At 40.3% G+C, this 20,705-nt stretch overlaps 1 protein-coding gene across 5 annotated transcripts in view; it reads right to left on the minus strand.

Moving 5' to 3' along the window:
- The window catches only part of znf827 (zinc finger protein 827), a 94,565-nt gene extending 73,905 nt beyond the window's left edge, over positions 1-20,660 (minus strand). For 3 of the 5 annotated variants that reach the window (XR_004411414.1, XR_004411417.1, XM_033018030.1), the window contains exons 1-3: positions 20,156-20,660; positions 3,946-4,962; positions 1,841-2,013 (exon numbers count right to left, since the gene is read on the minus strand). Coding sequence is in view for 3 of the 5 variants with exons in the window: in XM_033018030.1 (XP_032873921.1) it covers positions 1,841-2,013; positions 3,946-4,962; positions 20,156-20,201 (1,236 nt within the window). In the remaining 2 variants the exon portion in view is untranslated. The remainder of the gene's footprint in view (positions 1-1,840; positions 2,014-3,945; positions 4,963-20,155) is intronic. The other 2 variants (XM_033018015.1, XM_033018004.1) reach the window with 1 other exon arrangement.
- Between the last annotated feature and the right edge of the window lie 45 nt (positions 20,661-20,705).

Consider the following 20,705-nt stretch of genomic DNA (forward strand, 5'->3'; position numbering starts at 1 on the left):
AACACTGCTTTGAACGTGCATACTGTATGTGCAAAATCAAAAAAAATATTGCAGATGCTGGAAACCTGAAATAAAACAGGTTCTGAGAAAAGAAAAACAATTAACATTTCAGGTCCAAGACCCTTCTTCAGAACTGAACATTCAGGCCTGAAACATTAATTACACATCTCCTTCCACAGACACCACTTGACCCAGAGCATTTCCAGTATTATTATGCATATTGGAATTGGAATAATAAATAGATGCACAAACCTTAAAAATACTTTGAATGCATTGTCTTAAACAATGAGAATTTTGGTGACACCAAGGTGATTAAAGGTATTTCCACATTCTGCTGCATGGTCTGTCACTAACTGCTACCCAAAGTTGCTGAAACTAAACAGGATAAATAACTCTCCGTTCTACTAGAAAATGCAAATTATGGTTTACCAAGGAAAGACACAAAATGCTGGAGTAACTCAGTGGGCCAGGCAGCATCCCTGAACAATATGGATAGGTGACGGTTTGGGTCAGGACTCTTCCTCAGACTGACCCGCTGAGTTACTGCAGCATTTTGTCTCTCTCCTTTCTACTGAGTAGAGGAGATGAAGAATTCAAGAAATACACACAGCTGGTTGATCTGCAGCTTCCTATTTAGAATATTCTAAATGTGAAAAATATTATCATGCACAGTAAATTACTTTCTGACTATAATACTTTAGGCCATGAGAAAAAAAGGCTAGCAGAGTTTCACAGTGATAGCTATCAAGAAATAACACTAATTATATCACATTGGCAATAGAAGGCTGTCCTGTTATTTCCATTCAATTAAACTAGATCATTTGAACAACCATAGTATTCCTGGGGTTCATTTTATTTTGATATCCTACATTAATCTGGCAAAATAACTAGACTCAAAGTGGATTATAATTGCTGCAAAATACCTAAATTAACATAAAATAACTTAGTAAGAATATATATTCTAAATATTTTCATTCTGATAACTTGTAGTTATGTTTTTTACAGAAACAGTCTTGAATTTAGTTCATTGAAAGAACAAAAATATTGTTTTCTTCAAATTTCCCAATATCATTGATAGCTACTTAGAATAGAATAGAATAGAATAGCCTTTTATTGTCATCCAGACCGAAGTCTGAACGAAATTTAAGCAGTCATACATATAATACAATACAATAAAAAACAACAATAAACACATATTAACATCCACCACAGCGAGTCCACCCAACATCTCCTCACTGTGGTGGAGGCAAAAGTCTTGCTCAGACTCTAGCTACTTGCTCAGACGTATTACCCAATTAAATATACACAGCGCTGTTACATTTTTCAGTCCCTGCTGGGATGTGGGATAGGGATAGTAAGGTGTGTATATATAATGGCGAAGGCAAAATCTTACTTAGTTTCACTTCTCTAATAAATCAAAACTTTTGTGGCTCATTGTACCTCATTTTTTTATACAAAGAATGGTCACTTGGCAGGATACAAGATAACTAATGTCCATAGAATTGCCTCCAGAAGAGCAGCTTGAATTGGGGGGTGGATAATTTTCAATTTTTCTTGTTAAAATGGGAATTATTTAGATTTGCTGATTACAAACTTTCTTTAAAGCTGGTTTTAGGATAACAATTAAAAATCACAGCACTACCTATTCTTAGACAATCTTAATGGAGCTTTAAGACAAATAATGTTCCAGCAAATCGCAATGAGTTTGGGATTTCTCAGTGTTTGTCAACAGTTACTTACTTAGTCTCTTTATTCAAATACTTGTAATATTCCACAATTCATCAGGAAAGTACATTGAGAAATAATCATTTATAAAAACTTATGCCAACACCCCTGGTACCTTCATGTGTGATTTCAGATTGTCCTTGCGTGCACAACGGAATGGGCAGAGAGGACACTGGTGACTCTTTAGTCCAGTGTGAATCACCATGTGGCGTTTCCAGTAGCTCTTTCGTTTTATAACCAAGCCACAAATGGGACACTGAAAGGATTTTCCTCCCTCTTCGTCTGAAACTGTAAAGTGAAATAAAGCTACAGGTAATTCATCTGCACTGCCGATCAGTTGAAAGATTGATTATACTCCTGATTTTCTTTCCTATTATCTATAACCATTTGACTGAAATGGAAACCAAAATGCCGCCAATCTAACTTATGCAAAATATTTTTATGTGTTTTGTGTTTTCCCCCCAAAATTCACAGCTTGTAATTAACTACCTGTAGTAGCTTTGTAGTGTATATAATGCTTCTCCAGTGTTTTATGGTTGTAAGCAAAAGTAAATACATTGACCTCAAGGATAAAGATTAGAATATCCACATAAAAGCTTGGTTATAAAGTAGGGCTTCATAGAGAAGGTGGTTAGGGAATTGGGTTTAGGGAACATATTCCATAGTATCAACAGTGTCAATGGTGGAGCTTAAGGGCAGGAGATGGACAAACGATAACAATCTAAGGAATCAAGAGTATGAAATGCAAGGAAATTAGAGAAAAGCAAGATCATTTGTAAAAATAAAAAAAGGAGATAAATGAGCCAAAACGAATCAGCAACTTCTGGCGAGGCACACTGCAGCCTCCGTGAACATGAAATTCAACAATTTTATATAATTGCCTTTTCCTCTCTGCAAGTAAGTAAGTAAGTAAGTAAACTTTATTTATATAGCGCATTTTAAGCCAATTTGCATTGACCCCAAAGCGCTTCACATAATTTAAATAATAATAAGTTCCATTGCAAACCATAGAAAAAGGTTTTGCATTGAAAGTGAACCCACTAGCTCTGCTAACTATCCATTTGTAATATTAACAAGATTTTCCTCTCTCCACAAACACTATCTGATCTGCTCGATATTTCCAGCATTATCCTTTTGGCCTTGGGTTTCAGCAACATCTCGGACCTGCATTTAGCATCTTTAATAAGTTCCCCTACCGTCTGCAACTATCTTTTTTATATATTGAGCAAACAACTGCATAAACAGCGTGTTACCTTGGGCAAACCTGGCCTCACCCTAATAAAGATATTCCCTAGGTCTTATCCATTCCTGACCCAGCCTCTCTGCAACTGAAAACAAACTTGTTTTCCCAACTTTGCCAATTCTAATGAAGAGTCTTAGACCTGAACATTTAACTGCATCTCCTTCCACAGCTGCTGCCTGGCTTGCTGAGTATTTGCACTATTTTCTGTTTGTAAATCAACCAGAGACATAGGCAAAATGGAGACAGGCAGCAATGTTAGTTGAAAATTAAACACAATTGAAGACTAACTGCTTGAATACTAGATTAGTTAAATCTTAGCATGTTGAATTAAGGTTTCAGTGGCAGCTGGGCTGAGAAAATGGTAGATAAGGACTATTCGGACATTTCTCCAACTGAGCTTAGAAACTCAGGGTCAAACATGATGTTCTGCAACACTGATTCAGCTCAAAATAATGAGGAATAAAACTGGTGCATACTGAGTTTATGGCAAAGGTTGTTAACGTTTTATTTGGTATACCAAATGAAAAGTGTATGAAACTAATTTATTCAAAACGGATATTGAACAAACAAAGTCCTGAAATGGCATAAAAAAATAACAGATTTAGAATGTGCCAATAATGCTAGCCCAAATTTCTATTGGATTTTGTCAGCATCTATAAAGAGTGCAAACATGACCATGCAGCACCCCACTATCCAACAGAAAATGACATTCACTGTCGAGGCTCTGACACAAATGCACAGATAGCTCACTTTAAAAACAAAAGTATTCCCTTCAAAATACACTTGTTGGGGACCTCTGAATACTTTCAATGCAGATCCCTCTCCATCTTTAGCATCTGCAGTTCAGATAAATAGTCCATTAGGAGATCTAGAAGTGCTTCAAAATAACAAGTAAATATGCTAGACACAAAAAATTCTTAAAATACTAGACATCAAAACAAAAACACTTTCCAGTTTTAACTATAATATACTCTTACCTTGATTGACAGGCTTCAGAGACTTCTGCTTCGGTGCCGGCAACAGCAATTCCAATGGAGCTGATGGAATTAATTTTTCTTGTTTCACTTCCATAGATCTTAAGGTATCTCCTGGGATCAGTTGATCTTTTCTCTCAACCAACATATTGCCAGCAGCTCTAGCTGCAACTTCTTTTAAGAGGGCAGCCGATGAGGTCATTGAGGCCAGAGAAAGGAAAGAACTTCCTGGACGCTTGTGATCTTGAGCAGAAGACTGGCTTCTTTCACTAACTTTCTTCGAGAGAGCAGCCAGTGCAGAACTCGCAGACTGTTTTTGTATAGGGCTGTAAGGCGATGAGTATGGACTAAATCTCATTGGCTCCTCTACCCTTGAAAGACTTTTGTCCAGGCGAACTGCATTTGCAGCTGCTTTAAGTTTCTGTGTGGCTGAAGCAGGTGATAAACTACAAGACGATGAACTTTGCAGCCAAATATCCTGGTCCCACATAAAGTTGTTACTTGGACTAAAATTATTACTTTGTTCCTGCTTAGCAGCTGACTTCCTAGCAAGAACGCTTAGTTGTAGTGCATGAGGGGAAGATGGTGACAAAGGCAAAACCGAAACAAGACCATCTACACAACATTCTTTTTCCTTAGCTCCCAGACCAGAGGTGCCGCTGATTGGCCCAGACTCCAGCAGTCGTCTCAAATTGCTACTCATTGGTTTGTGCAAAGCATGGGATCCCATTTCATGTAACAATGATGATGATGAAACGGGTGATAATGCATCCTGTTTTCCCAAGTGGTCTCCAACCTGATCATTTTCAGAGACTAACAATTCCAATGAGTTCCTTATGGGAGTTGTACTTCCCAAGGAGTTATCTGGAGAAGTTTCTTGTTCTTGCTGCTTTTCCCCAGGTGACGCATTAAGGTCCTCTTGTGCATCTAGATAGGAGACTTCAGAAGGAGTTTCAGAGGCATTTCCGAACCAATCCTCTTCTTCACCCAATTCTTCTCCTGTTTCTTCTTCATTTCCATCTTGAAAAGAAATTGGGGAATTTAGCAGAAACTGAGAATATAGCAACTTTATTGAAAGAACTAAAATTTCTTGTTCAAAATAATACACTAATTTCCTAGAAGCTCATTTATTAGCCAAATTTTCCAAAACCTCAAGAGAAATTAAAACTTAATACATTCCCGAAATTAAAGAGCCAAATTAAATTCCTTCAATTTGTTTATATCTACACTAAGTTGTCAATTAGTTACCATATTATATATATATCCTTTATTTGGCTTTCGCCTTTACTCAAACCTATTTGAAAAGAAACATCCCAACATCCGACAATGATGAGACACTCAGCTGGAGTAACATGTCCAATTCTGACCACCTTTACTCAGGTCTTGCGGTCAAAAGAGGGGGAGCTAATAGATTGATCCAGGTATTTACAATTTCAGTCAAGAAAAGGGTAAATAAAGGTGTTCAAAATTATGAAAGGGTTTTGAGTAAGGGTAAATAAGGAGATACAATTTCTAGTGACTGAAAGATTTGTAACCAGAGGACACGGATAACTGACAAAAAGAACCAAGGCAAAGATGAATAATTTATTTTACACAGAGTGTTATGATTAAGAATACAATATCTGAAAGGGTTGTGGAAGTAGATTCTTTGAAGAGTGATTTGGATATATACTCAAAAAAATGGCTAAGTGGAAAGAAATGGAACTAAATGCATAATTTTTACAAAAGTTAGTCAGGCACATTGTACCAAACGGGCTTCTTTTATCCCAAAAGATAATAAATTTCCAAACAGCTGGGCTCTAGCAATATATTAATGTTTGCTAGGTGAAACGGAAAAAAACTGCTAAAGCCAAGCAAAAAGCACAGTACTCACTTGTAATTGAAGGAATACAATGGACATTTCTGTATTAGTTAAGATAATGACAGTGCATTGGTAATGTTCAAAATCTTATTTTCATGCTGATGGGCAAAATTGAAAACAAGTACATCTTTAATAATGGCTCGAGAAGAATTGAAAATGTTGCATATTTATAGAAAAATCAAATCCATTAATGGTCACTTCTCCATATCTCTGTTTAATAGCTAAAATAAGATCAGTTTATGCAATTGCCCTTTTGATCTCTTCATAAATATCACAAACACAAACTCATTATTCTCTTCCCATGAAAGAACAATGATCACAGCTGCCTTTGGATAGGCAGCAGCAAAACCCATGATTCAGAACTCCCACAAAAGTGATTTTCTAATGGAAAAGAATAGAGCTTTTTAAACCACACGTCATAGAGCGAACCATATTTTCACATCTCCCTCAGATAAGAAATGGCAACAGCAATATTGTGTTACTAGCCAGAGCTCAGATGTTTAAACAATTGGTACATATAGGTTCCCCTTTCTGCAAGCAGGTAGAGGTCACTACTAAAATACAAAATGCCTTACTGACTATTATTAGATGCTTTCTCACAACTCAATCAAAAGAGGTTTTATTATCAGTGGTATAGTATGAAAGTGAGCATGTAAGAACCTTAGTAAGTAGCACAATGCTGATTATCTGCACACAAAGCATCACCCTCAACTATTGGTCCCTGGCAAGGACAACAGAAACTTTTTCATTAACATACAAACTGCTGGGAACCCAGCTGGTCAGGAAGCGTCTGTGCAGAGAAATAGACATTTTGGGTCGGGTCAATCTTCAGATAGATGTAGGTACTTTGTATTTTGTTCACGATTTCAGCATCTGCAGTTCCTCGTGTTTCCGAAGACCTCTTTTTGCCGAGTTCAAATCAATTAACTGCCAAGAGTACATTGGTGTCGTCAAATGCGATACTTATACATGGTGATCTTGCACCAATAAATTGCGTGGACGTTTGCAAAGATTTTAAAGAAAATCTACCCACTTGCTCTTTTTCCTGACAAATGGAACCTGTTACCATTTTGATTTACATACTTACAGTGGAAGGATTCTATTACATCTATCACAGCTATTTATGCACGTCTCACCCACGTGCTTCAGATTCTGCTTTATAATACCCATCAGTACTACTAAATGAGTAAACTGCTACCCTATTGGCTGTAGTTTGGTACTTTCACATTTCTTTGTTATGCTTAAAAAATATATTAACATAAGAGAAGAGATCTAAACTTGTAGGACAGAAGGCAACCCATTAGTCACTGGATGACTACTGACTTGTGAAAAGATTCATTAAGTCTCACTTCTTTGGATGACTACTGACTTGTGAAAAGATTCATTAAGTCTCACTTCTTTCCGCTCAGCCTTTTGAATATATATCCAATTCCCTCTTCAAAGAATATGCTACTACCATCCTTTCAGGCAGTGTTAGCTGGTGATTTGCTCAAACCTAGATTAACTTGTAAACATGCCTATAGTTTAAGGTTTCTATGCTGTTCATACTGTCAGGCATTCTTCTTCAGAAATAAAACAGAACTGATGAAAGGACATTAACATGAAACATTAACTTTGCTTCTCTCTTTGTCATAGCCCTGTCCCACGGTGCGAGTTCATTCCAAGAGCTCTCCCGAGTTTAAAAAAAAATCAAGCTCGTGGTAAGCACGGAGAATGAACGTAGCGGGCACGTCGGAGCTCGGGGACGTCTCTTAGTGGCTTGTAACGCTAACGGCAGGTACTCGGGAAGACTCGCTAACAGCAGGTATGCAGGGGAAGACTCGTGAAGATTTTTCAACATGTTGAAAAATGTCCACAGGAGCCCCGAGTACCAAAGATCCTATAGCGAGCAAGATAGTCCACTCGACGAAAAAGACGTAGTTCGGTCATGGGCAGATTCATGGGTAATTTAAGGCCCCATTTCCGTAACCGGCTTCCGTCTCCCCACCAAAGGTCCCATAGGATAATAGTGCGGAGACGGAAGCCGGTTACGGAAACATCCTCGTAAAATTAAAAGTTATTTGGTCAAAATCTTCTCCCCATTTTCAGAATTTAAATTTATTAACACAAACTGTTCCCCCTCAACATTGACTACACTGCGAGTCGGGTCGGGTCCGGTTACGGAAATGGCTGAAAAAAAGGCCCACGTTCCGTTCCGTTCCGTTGCGTACTACACGTCAGCCCATTGCATTTAGCAGAAGTGGTCTATCTTGCTCCGCTATAGGATCTTTGCCGAGTACCGACGAGTGGCCATTACCGTAAATCTCTGGGTTCGAATCTGGACTTACTCGGGAGAACTCTTGGAATGAACTCGTGCCGTGGGACAGGGCTTTAAATGTCACCTAACTTCCTGAACATTTCCAGGATTTTGCGTTTTATATCAAATTAACAGCATATGCATGATATTAGTTTTAGTCTCAAAGGTCTTTGCCAGGGCAGTTCTATACAAAGGTTTGCAATGCATTTTGTACGTTCAAGAATTTATGTTTCATAAATATTAACATTTGGTAAGTGTGTCCATCCCATCCCTGTAAACTATAGGTAGGTATTACATGGGCTGAAATGGGTAAATTTTCCGATTTTGTTTGGGAACTCGAGATCCATTTAAAAATTACTCTGGAAACTGATTAGCAGAGAAAAAGCCATCTTGGGAAAAATACAGTCTAGGGGAAAAAAAGTTTCCATGTAATCGTACTACAATATTTAGATGAATGAAATTGACAAGCAATCCCTTCTACTGACTCTTGTGCACCAATACTCTATTAAACAATGTAACACCCAGCTTTTAATATTTCTACCATGCAGTAAGTAACAAAAGTAAACTTATAGCTATTAAAAATCTCTTTATTGTCAAAACCCCCCAGGGGAAACAAAGCATTGTTATTGGGAGTCTAAAACATGCTAGTCCCTTTTCCCTCAGCACACAACGCAACAAAAAAATGTCAGTTACCCCGGTACATGTGATAATAAACTAAACACAAATTCCCCATGGACACAATTGTTTTTCTAAAGCGACTTTCTATATCGTAATGTTTCCCTTAGAACACAACTATCGCGTTATAACAGATGTTCAAGAGGGAACTGCAGATGCTGGAAAATCGAAGGAAGACAAAAATGCTGGAGAAACTCAGCAGGTGAGGCAGCATCTATGGAGCAAAGGAAATAGGCAGCGTTTCGGGCCGAACCCCTTCTTCAGACCTATAACAGAACTACCTGTACTCTGGAAATTTTGTTTACCCAGTCTTCCATGACTTCATGTGGTTAGTCTATCTGCCTATTTAAGTAACTGACCATAGACAAATTAGTTCATCTATGTACACTGGGTCCAAGAACTTCACATCCATCGAATCTGCATAAAATTTACTGCTAAACATCTGAGTTTAATTTATTGCCATCTATCTATTCTATACATACCTATAAAAGTATTAGCTTGTGTGTTGTATGTGCGTTTGTATGTTTTGTAACTTCCTCAAAACGCTACACGTTAGCGCTTAAATTTTTACATATTCTAACTCAGTTTTCCCGACCACATCGTACTCAGCTTCACTTAAGATTTCATCCTATATTTCTCAAGTTATTCATGATTAAAGTTTAAAAAAAACAAAAAAAAACACTTCTCACAGAGAGCCTTTTTCCAGCAGCTTCCAGTGATGTCACAATGCCATCTCACAGACGTCCAATCACAATGGATCTCATTTACAAATGACATCACAATGGGACATTGCCAACGGTAACCGCAGCTTCTCATAGAGTATTTTTCCAACAGCTTCCAATGATGATGTCACAATGCCACTCACAGTGCACCAATCACATTGGGCTCTCAAGCTGCCGAGTGCCATCAATGACATCACAATGGGACGTACGTAACCGCAGCTTCTCACAGAGAGCTTTTTTCCAGCAGCTTCCAGTGATGATGCTATATTTCAAAGCATTAAAAATGCCAACTTTAACAAGATTTCTACTCTTAAAATCCTTACAGCCAGCTTTCAACACCAACACAAAGTTGCAAGACAGGAACACTCTGAACTTTTCACCTCAATGGGATACCACAGCAAGTGCTTCACAGGAGGGGCAGGGCCAATTGGTATTGTAATTGGAACTGCTGCGGCAGGTAGAGGAAGTGCAATTGGAATTTTTTAATTAAATCCAGTGCTGAGGAAGGCAGGGGAGTGCTGGAATCTTACGTCCGGGAACGGGTTCAGTTGGAGGACCACTCCTCCCGTGGGGGCTACGGGTTAGTAATGCAATATTGCGTTGGGGAACAGTTTGCGTTGGGGGAACGGGTGAGTGGTGGAATATTGGGGGAGCACGGTCTGCACTTGGTCTAGTATTAAATAAATGTGTTGGAAGTTCCTTTCCTTTTAGACACATAAAAAAATTATACAAAAATGTTAGAATGCGAAAACGTAAAGATACGTGGCAGTAGATACATAGATGCTTAGGTAATGATAAAAAGCGAATTGAATCCACACTATTAGTTTTCTGTGGATGTTTATTCCCGACGATGAGACTAAGCTGATCAGTGCACGAATCCACACTACTAGTTAGTTTTCTGTGGCTGTTTGTTCCCAATGATGGGATTGAGTTAAATCCCAATTTTAAGGTATATGATGCATGCAGGCCATTGCATGATTTGAATAATGAACAAAACATGGAATTAAAAAATAAAGAAATATAATTTGATATGATTCTTAAAGGCCTGCAGCTGACCAGTGAGGAGGAAAAGAAGGCAGTGAAATTATCAAATATAGCAAGTTCAAGTATACATTTATTGTGACATGCGCCAATTAAGGTACAGCCATAAAAGTAAAAACTTAATACACAATAGAATTTAACATAAACATCCACCACAGTGGAATCAGCATTCTTCACTGTGATGGAAGACAATAAAGTTCAGTCATCTTCCTCCTTTGTTCACCCGTGGTCGGGGCCTTGAGCCCTCCGCAGTCGCCGCCATAGATGTTCAGGCCCTCTCGTCGGGACGGATCGGAACTCCGCAGCTTTGGGTTCCTGAATTGGCCGCTTCTTACCGGAGACCCCGGGCGGCTTCACGATGTTAAAGTCCACAGGCCCCGCGGTCGTAGCTCCAACACTGGCGATCCTTGGCAAAGGATTGCAGTTCTGCGATGTTAAAGTCCACGCCGCGCCTGCTGCTTGAAGCTCTGGGCCGGTCTCCGGTCTGGAAAGGCCGCACCAATCCAGTTGTTAGGCTGCAAGGGGGGCGTACAGTTTTGGTCTCCTAATCTGAGGAAAGACATTCATGCCATAGAGGGAGTACAGAGAAGGTTCACCAGACTGATTGCTGGGATGTCAGGACTTTCATATGAAGAATGACTGGATAGACACGGCTTGTACTCACTAGAATTTAGAAGATTGAGGGGGGATCTTATAGAAACTTACAAAATTCTTAAGGGGTTGGACAGGCTAGATGCAGGAAAATTGTTCCCGATGTTGGGGAAGTCCAGAACAAGGGGTCACAGTTTAAGGATAAGGGGGAAATCTTTTAGGACCGAGATGAGAAAAAATAATTCTGGAATTCTCTGCCACAGAAGGTAGTTGAGGCCAGTTCATTGGCTATATTTAAGAGGGAGTTAGATGTGGCCCTTGTGGCTAAAGGGATCAGGGGGTATGGAGAGAAGGCTACTGAGTTGGATGATCAGCCATGATCATACTGAATGGCGGTGCAGGCTCGAAGGGCCGAATGGCTTACTCCTGCACCTATTTTCTATGTTTCTATAAGATACGACACCGCAAAAAAAATCGCATCTCCGTCGAGGTAAGTGACTGAAAACTATTCCCCCCCCCCCACCCCCACATCAGACATACCATCGAGAAACATTAATACATACATTTAGACACACTAAAAATAACAAAAAAAAGTCTAAAAAACACACGAGCAGCTGACGAGGCTGCCGCTCGCGGCGCCACCAACCACTTTCTTTCATAACAGAAAGGTGGGTAACATTGCTTGATTTGATGCCAGGTTGGAAGTACCTCTGCAGAAAATACACCAAGAGATACAAGAGTTGTCATTTCATCTCCAAAGTTCCACTGTCCAAAACATTTTTCTTCCCAAGCCATTTTACTTTTACTCTATGTACTACTCACCATATGAATTCACACATTAGGAGATAAAACAGAAATTTTGCAGGATACCATTCTTTAATTGCAAGTGTAATCCCGAGCTTCCTGAACTTATCAATTTAATTTTTCAGTCACCCTACACTAACACGGGAGTACTCTTCTAAGAAGACATAAAAACTCAAGATCACTTTTTGCTAGGGTACTCTCTAACCATCTGGACTCAATGGCCTCGAGTAGTAACACTAAGCAGATCTTCTAGACGCAATACGATCCAAAAAGCAGCTCAGACATGATCAGTAAGAGCTATGTAGTGCACACCCCTCCAGCTGTAAATCCCACAAAAATGCATTGACAGCTGGCTAAGCCATCCTTACACATCAGAAGGAGCAAAACTGCAAACAGGCTAAATATTGTAAATAACAGTAAAAATAATTTAAACACTGCTTTGGCTAATTTAATTTTTGAAAATGTAAATGACCTTAAGCTTACTCTCTCCCTCAGCCTTTCTCCTCCATGAAAATGGAGAGAGTTGCAAAGCCTGTGCTCAGTATATCCTGATGCAGGTTCAGAGGCAGATTTCACAGGGAAACTGCTGATATTCTACAGGTTAGAAATCCACACAATATTTCGCCAGCATTATGATTCGGTTGTTGTCTTGTACAGTTCTATTTGGCTCTGCTTTTATTTACTTGGCCGCTATGTGTTGTATCTTTCAGCTTTAGTTCACCTCCATTAACTATGTGATCCATTCATTATAATATTTGCAATTTTCCTACATTCCAGCTATTGGAAGAACCAAAGCAAGCTAAATACAAGTGCGACCACCACAAATATTTAGGATGTTCATCATTCTACAAATGCAACACTTCTCATTTATAATTTATAACTAATGCTAAATTTACAGTATAATTTGTCAATTTAGCTGCAATACTAGTTCACCTTTTACAACACTGTACACTAATCATATCCCTCACCTGTCTTCTAATTTTAACCCAATTAAAAACTAGGAATTAATTCAAGGCTGTTTAGTAACGAACTCAACACATTTGCTTTGGTTCCACAACATTATATCCTTAACCCTGCAATGGAAATCTTCAAATTATTTAGCTTTAACCATACTAAAAGTTTGTAAAATGTTCATTATCCATGCAGTGGCACAGAGTGGTGGAGCACCTATAGAGGACATTGATACTTTGTCTGACCAGGACGACCAGTGCAACTTCAACTTCAATGTCACTGCCAGGACAATGGCCCTTTATAATTTTATGACCAAGTTAAGACTGACACTTTAAAAAAATTGGACTTGAAGGGCACAGGATAGCATCTAAAACGCGGTGACATTTCCGTACTGACTCAGTGTGGTCTGTACCTTACACTTTTATTCTCAGTATGATTGTGCCTAATTTATACTAAGATTGTCAAGGAACTGAACGCAAAACAAAAAGCATTTAATTGGACTTAGATACACATTACAATAAAGTAGAATCGAACCATGGAATGAAGAAGTACTTTCTCATATCACTCCTGAATATCTTAACTCTTAAGTTTGAAGTTATGGCTCATATCAATGGAAGCAGTTTTTTTCTCCTATCTTATTAAAAAATATTTTAAAATCTGCTTAGATGTCAATTCTGCATAAAGATTCATGGTAGTACATTTTTTCAAATAACCAACAGGTTAAATACTACCATGATAAAATACTACCATGATAAAACTCTCTTCTGTGTAAACATTTCACAGCATTATAATGTCAAATGTCCATCTATCTCCCTTTGAATTTAGATTCAAAGTAGATAATTAGGGAAACAATTCAAAATATATGTCTAGTCTTACAGGTATAATCAATTTCATTTATTAAGAATTGGTAGTGAAATTATGTTTTGAATTGTGTCTTAATTGGGCCAACAGTAATTATATCAATTGCTGCAATATTGATTTTCCAGTTTTTCCTAGCCTTGAATGGCAATTGATTTTGATAATAACTAAGGAATTAACATCCCTGAATAAGATTATGTTCAAAATGTTTGTAAAGAAGCATTGTTAAATAAAACATACAAATATTTCACACGCAATCCCGTTAAGTAAGTAAACACTTAACTATAGATAGACACAAAAAGCTGGAGTAACTCAACGGGTCAGGCAGCATCTCTGACAAAAAGGAACAGATGACGTTTCAGGTCGGGACACTTCACACTGAGAGTCAGGGGAAAGGGAAACGAGAGTAGGAGGTACATGGAACAAATGATTAAAAGATATATAAAAAGCGACGATGATCAAGATGGAGCCCACAATGGTGTATTGTTGTCTGCGGGATAGATTATAACGAGTTATACAAACAGTGAAACTCCACAGGATGATACAACTAGTACAACAACTATGGTGGGGGAGGGGCATAGAGAAAGAGAGGATGCAAGGGTTACTTGAAATCAATATTCATACCGCTGGGTTGTAGGTTGCCCAAGCGAAATATGAGGTGCTGTTCCTCCAATTTACGTTTGGCCTCACTCTGACAATGGAGGAGGCCTAGGACAGACAGGTCATTAGGGGTATGGGAGTTAAAATGCTTGGCAACCAGATCACAAAGGCCAAGGCAGACTGAGCGAAGGTGTTCTGTGAAATGATTGCCCAGTGTGCACTTGGTCTCGCCAATATAGAGGATTCCACCCCTGGGATACCCTGGTTAATTCCCGGGATGGCGGGACTGTCATATATATTAAAAGAATGGAGGGACTGGGCTTGTATACACTGGAATTTAGAAGGATGAGAAGATGTCTTATTGAAACATAAGATTATTAAGGGATTGGACATGCTAGAGACAGGAAACATGTTCCCGATGTTGGGGGAGTCCAGAACCAGGGGCCACAGTTTAAGAATAAGGGGTAGGCCATTTAGAACGGAGATGAGGAAAGAAAATTCACCCAGAGAGTTGTGAATCTGTGGAATTCTCTGCCTCAGAAAGCAGTGGAGGCCAATTCTCTGGATGCTTTCAAGAGGGAGAGTTAGATAGAACTCTTAAAGATAGCAGAGTCAAGGGATATGGGGAGAAAATAGGAATGGGGTACTGATTGTGAATGATCATCCATGATCACAGTGAATGGCAGTGGTGGCTCGAAGGGCCAAATGGCCCACTCCTGCACCTATTGTCTATTGGAACAGTGGATGCAGTAGATGAGGTTGGAGGAGGTACTAGTGAACCTCAGGCTAACCTGAAAGGACTGTCGTGGTCCTTGGACAGCATCAAGCAAGGTGGTATACGATAGGTGCTGCATCTCCTTCATTTGCAGGAGAAGGTACCTAGGGAGGGTATAGTTTTGGTGGAAAGGGACGAGTTAACCAGGGAGTTGCAGAGGGAAGTCTTTGCGGAAAGGGGCGGAGATCAGAAGATGTGACTATATTAGAAATAACGACCTAAAAGGAGTGACTAGACGAAAGTATACCAGTAAGTTCTTGGTAGACCCAAGATCACACAAAGGTTTGCTACGTTTGATGATCGACTTTGATCAACTGTAGTTGGCTTCCAGTGTATTTTCTAAAGCAGAAACTAACCCATCAGAAAAGATTATAGCACTACACGTTTCTCACAGTATCACTGATCTGTCCATGCAGCATTTGTGAAATAAAAAATGGGAATCAGACTGACTATAATAATTTACAGAAAGGCATAGCCCAGCAGCTTCAAAGAATGAATCCCAGTGCACACCATGCACACAAAAATTAGAACGTGTAATAAGTGTAAAAAGCACTATCAATTCTCTATTGTTCTTCAAAGGAGCACAGAGATGCCAAATAAGGTGAAGGCTCAACCTCAAACTTTGCTCATCTTGGTTGAACAAGACCAGAATGTTACAGATAACCCAAGGTAGAATAAAATATCCCTGTTCTTGAATTGCTGTTGTGATTTGCAATCTTTGCTTTAAACCTGCACACAAGATGTCATACGAGGATAAGGTCAGGCTCAATTGTGATATCTCAATTGTTAAATAACATGGAAAACACAACAGCAAGGCGTAGAAACGAAGCACCACATAATCAGCTAAGTAAGGAAGGGTAATGAAAGAAATATGACAAAGGAACAGTGAGAACTGTAATGGGGAAAAAAATAGGGCAATTATTGATTATTGGCATTATTCAGTGTTACAGATTCTGGTAACAAAACTGAAGAGCCTGCCCGTTTATAATTACTGTGGATCAGTATGCATCGCTCAGCCTATCCTCTCATATAACCTGAACATAGACAATCAATAACCTTCCAATTCCATAGCAACTACCAAACGAATAGGTTAATGAAGGAATTGTACCCAACGGAGCAGCTGAAAGGAAACCACTGTGCATTTTAAATCTTCTTTCATGTTATTCTCTAATCAACAGAAAGAAAGGATATTCTTACATTTTTTTTAAATGTCTACATTTTATAAATAATATTTTACAAAATGTATGGTTTTTAGATGGAATAAATGAAACAATCGGAACACCACCTATATGTACTCAAAAAGCAGATCAGGATATCTTGAGACAAAAGAAAGTTTTGCCAACAGATTAGTTATTTTTATAACTAAGATATTTACCTCCATGTATTAAATATTTTCTGGCAATAATCATGGTGTGGCAATTTAGGGTTTAATAAAGGCAAGCATTAGCCAAGCATTGGATGACAATCAGTGACAATGCCACTTGTTACAATGACTTTTCTGCTAATTAAAAAGTTGAATTATTACGAACAAAAATACTAACTTGCTTACAGTAGCTATTGATTATAATCTGAAAAATGTGATTATCATTCTTTTGTACTTTTAACAATAACAAAGTAAATTGGGCAGCACAGTGGCACAGGCGTAAAGTTGCTGCTTTACAGCACCAGTAAACAGGGTTCGACCCTGACATCAGGTGCTGTTTGTATGTTCCCCCTGTGACCATATGGGTTTTCCCCGGGTGCTCTGGTTTTCTTCCACATTCCAAAGACATGCAGGTATGTAGATTAATTGGCTTCTGTAAATTGTCCCTAGTCGGTAGGATAGAACTAGTGTTCAGGTGATTGCTAGTTGGCACAGACTCCGTGGACCGAAGGGCCTGTTCCCACACTGTATCTGTATACCACAGTATGTACCTCTGTAAACAGTGTATCACTGTATATGAATTCCCACGGGAACAAATCCAAGAATCACATTCCCACTCTTCATACTGTCCAACACCCCCCCCCCCCCCCCCCTCCAATTTATTATTTCCAATATATATGTCCATCAGCACCCTTTTGATTCTTGTAGAAACAAGGAACTGCAGAAAGTGGTTTACACAAAAGCACACAGAGCACTGGAGTAACTTAGTGGGTTAAGCAGCATCTCTGGAGAACATGGATAGGTAACGTTTCAGTCTGAAGAAACTCCTGACCCAAAACGTCACCGATCCATCCATGTTCTCTAGAGATGCTGCCTGACCCTCTGAGTTACTCCAGCACTTTGTGTCTTTTTGATTCTTCATTGCCATTAATCTATGCTACATGGTGATTTACAAGAACCAATTAACCTACCAGTAAATTTTAGGCACAGAAGGAAACCAGAGCACCTCGAGGAAAATCATATGGTCACAAAGAGAATTGCAAAGATCCAAGGTCAGGGTTAAATCTGAGTCCATGGAGCAACAAGTAGTGCCATAATGCTACCCTGCTGGGAAGTTATAAGAATGGCAATCACAAACCAAATAAGTGACAAGTAGTTTGTCAGCTATCAATATCTACCATATCTACAGGGACATTATTTGCAAAGCAAAACTGAACAAATGCAAACCTCTCTCCCAACTGTTTTTCTCATTCAATCAAATCTAAGAGTAAAGCACTAACTTTGAGCCAGTGCTGCTACAGTCACCAGGCCTACATCACCACTGACCATGTTAAAAATTGATCTATAAACAAGCCATAAACTACCATCTCCCTGAAATATTTAATATGATATTGTATGTAGTTCATTTTCAACTTTATTACCACTGATCAATTTTATGTCACTAACTTTCAGTGCCTTTCTTTCATTACTTATTCTCAAATTTCTTTACCCTGCTCCGATTTTTGCCTCATCTTGAAGACAATGAAATGCATTGAGATGACTTTGTCAGATCCCACGACTGTTTAGCCAACACAGGTGGCAGATAATAAGTATCTGGTGACTACTTGACCTTAAGCCCATAAAAGAGGATTCTTATCATTTCCTTAATTCAAATGCATAAACCGCACTTTTGTGGTTGAGCCTACCAATGCAGACTGAAGGCGAGTCCAGAATATCAGTCATATGAAATACCTTCGCCAATCCCCTCCCTGCCTAACAGTTTATGATGATGAAATCAATTTGTCTGTTCCATTTCTACATGCTTCATTGTAATATGACTTTAAAATGTCTGTAAGTATTCTCCAATCTTCTGCGATAACATTGATTAAATCATCACAAGCTCCAAAACTAAATGACAGAAGATTGGAAGCCTATGGAAATTTATGAACTATGTATTCACATATGTAAAATATTAGTTCAATATAGATGGAGTTCTTTTATAAACAATAAAGTTGAATAATACAGTTATAGCTGTGTATCACCATAACAGGCTTCTCCAGATGTCAAGATATTCTTTGCCAAACTGCTAAATTTAAGGGACTAAAAATGCAACAAGTGACAACGAGTGCCATCAATGTTATACTCAATCCTGCCTGCCCAGATCTGAGTATCTATTACTGGTAACAATACATCTTTCACCTTTGGTGCCATTCAAGTTTTTAGTAATCACCGGTGACCTTAAAACTATAACCATTTGTGGACTACTAAGATGGGGGCAAAATAATTACAATCAATACCAAATTTTGCTAGCATGTATTTGAGTCAGTTATTACACGACTCAATGTCAGCAATTAAGACCACCCTCTCCATCAATAAATGTCATTAATTTAACAAATCCCTTAATAGGTTTTGCATAGACAAAGGGCAAGTGCTTTTAGGCAGTCACAATGCTGTGTGTGCTTTGTCGTCTGCGGTGCAATGGTGGTGTTGACCTTTACTGCACAGTCAGTAACCAGAGCAGCAATCCACGAGCAGATGTTATGCACAAGGCACGTTTGCAACGCACGCCTATTTCCGCGCCTTTATTCACCATTATACCAATTAAAATAGGACTTTGTCAGACTGAGCAACATAAGATGATTAGCAGTAAACTTAACATGCGCTTGTAGTGATAACGGGCATGCTTATCGGGGGCGAGACACGGTATACAGTGTAAATAGATGCACCGACACACAGGCACAGCACTGGAGGAAGGGTCACCATCTGATCCGGTGAACTGTTTGCGACAGATTAAAGGATGCTAGAGTGCTGCAGATCTGGAGTTTACTAGAGGGATTTGACACTTGTGAATGAAATGTTAGACTGAAAAGGTAAAATGTCGGTGCGGGGCCGGCACTCGGCCGCCGGGGCGGTTGTGACCCGGAGCCGTGAACTAGGGCGGCCCCTCGGGCGAGGCGAAAAAATAATAATGATTTTTTAAAAATTTAAAAATCACACCCGCGGAGTCCGACTGAAAGTTGTTGCTGGAATAAACACAGGGACTGGGAGAAAGTGCGGGGCTGCTGCTGCTGTGAGGGAGGGAGGGAGGGAGAGAGGGAGTGAGGAAGCTCCCGCTGGGCCAGGGCCAACGCCAGGGCCGGGGCCGGGGGCAGAGGCCGCGGCCTGACCTCTCCTCCCTGGCCAGGGCCGCTCCACCGTCCGCAGTGAACTATCCCCTGGACTCACTGGGAGAGGAGGGGGATCGAGAGAGGGGGAGAAGGAAAAAAAAAACCCCGAGTAGCGACAACAACCCCCCCCCCACACACACAGTTCAATCGGTGACCCGAGGGGGGTGAAGGAGATGAACTCCACAGCAGCTCCCAACAACAATAATAATAATAATAAGCTGCACAAGCGCCTCCCCGGGACCCTCACCACCCGGTTATAAATTACTGTGGAGGGGAGGGGGAGGGAATGAATGATCCCAGGCGGGCGGTGGAGCAGACGGACGGACACACGGACAGACACCCTGAGCGTCCCCACACACACACACCGCCACCACCAACATGGCGGCCTCTCTCTCTCCCTCCCTCCCTCCGGCCCGGCCCGGCCCGGCCGCCCTGTTCAAAGGTGAAGCGGTGGCGGTCTCGGTCTCGGTCTCGGCGCCTTTGTCAGCCTCACCCCCTCTCCCTCTCCCTCTCCCCCGCCGCTCACTTACGCGAAAAGGGCAGTCGCTTCGGCTGCTCCTGCTTTCTCCTGGGCATTTTCCCTTCCTCCACCCAACTCCTCTCGCTCTCTCTTTTTTTAGATCATTTTCTCTTCACACTCTCCTTCCTTATCATTTTTTGTTGTTGTTGTTGCCGCCGCGTGTGTTGTAGGAGATGAACAGAACGGCAGCGACGGGGGGGGGGGGGGGGGGTAAACAAAACAATAAAATGATAATAAATTCTCTCCTTCTCTCCTTTCTCCACGGCGCACAGTGAGAGTGAGTGACATGTAAGGTTGGTTTGCTCTCTCTCCCCCCCCTCTCTCTCTGTGCCCGTGTCCGTCCGTGTGTCACCCGGTGCCAGGGCTCAGGGCGCGATGCACCTGCCCGTGGCCCCGGTGAGTGTGAGAGGGCGAGTGTGAGCTGGGTGGGTGGGTGTGTGTAAGAGAGAGAGGGGCTCTCTCTCTCTCTCTCGCTCTGCCGCTGTTACCAGGAGCACTGCCCCAACCCTAACACTAATCCACGGATCAAAGGGCAAGTGCACGGACGCCAAGTAAAGGTG

The sequence above is a fragment of the Amblyraja radiata genome, chromosome 1 (assembly GCF_010909765.2).
Source record: "Amblyraja radiata isolate CabotCenter1 chromosome 1, sAmbRad1.1.pri, whole genome shotgun sequence".
NCBI lineage: Eukaryota > Metazoa > Chordata > Chondrichthyes > Rajiformes > Rajidae > Amblyraja > Amblyraja radiata.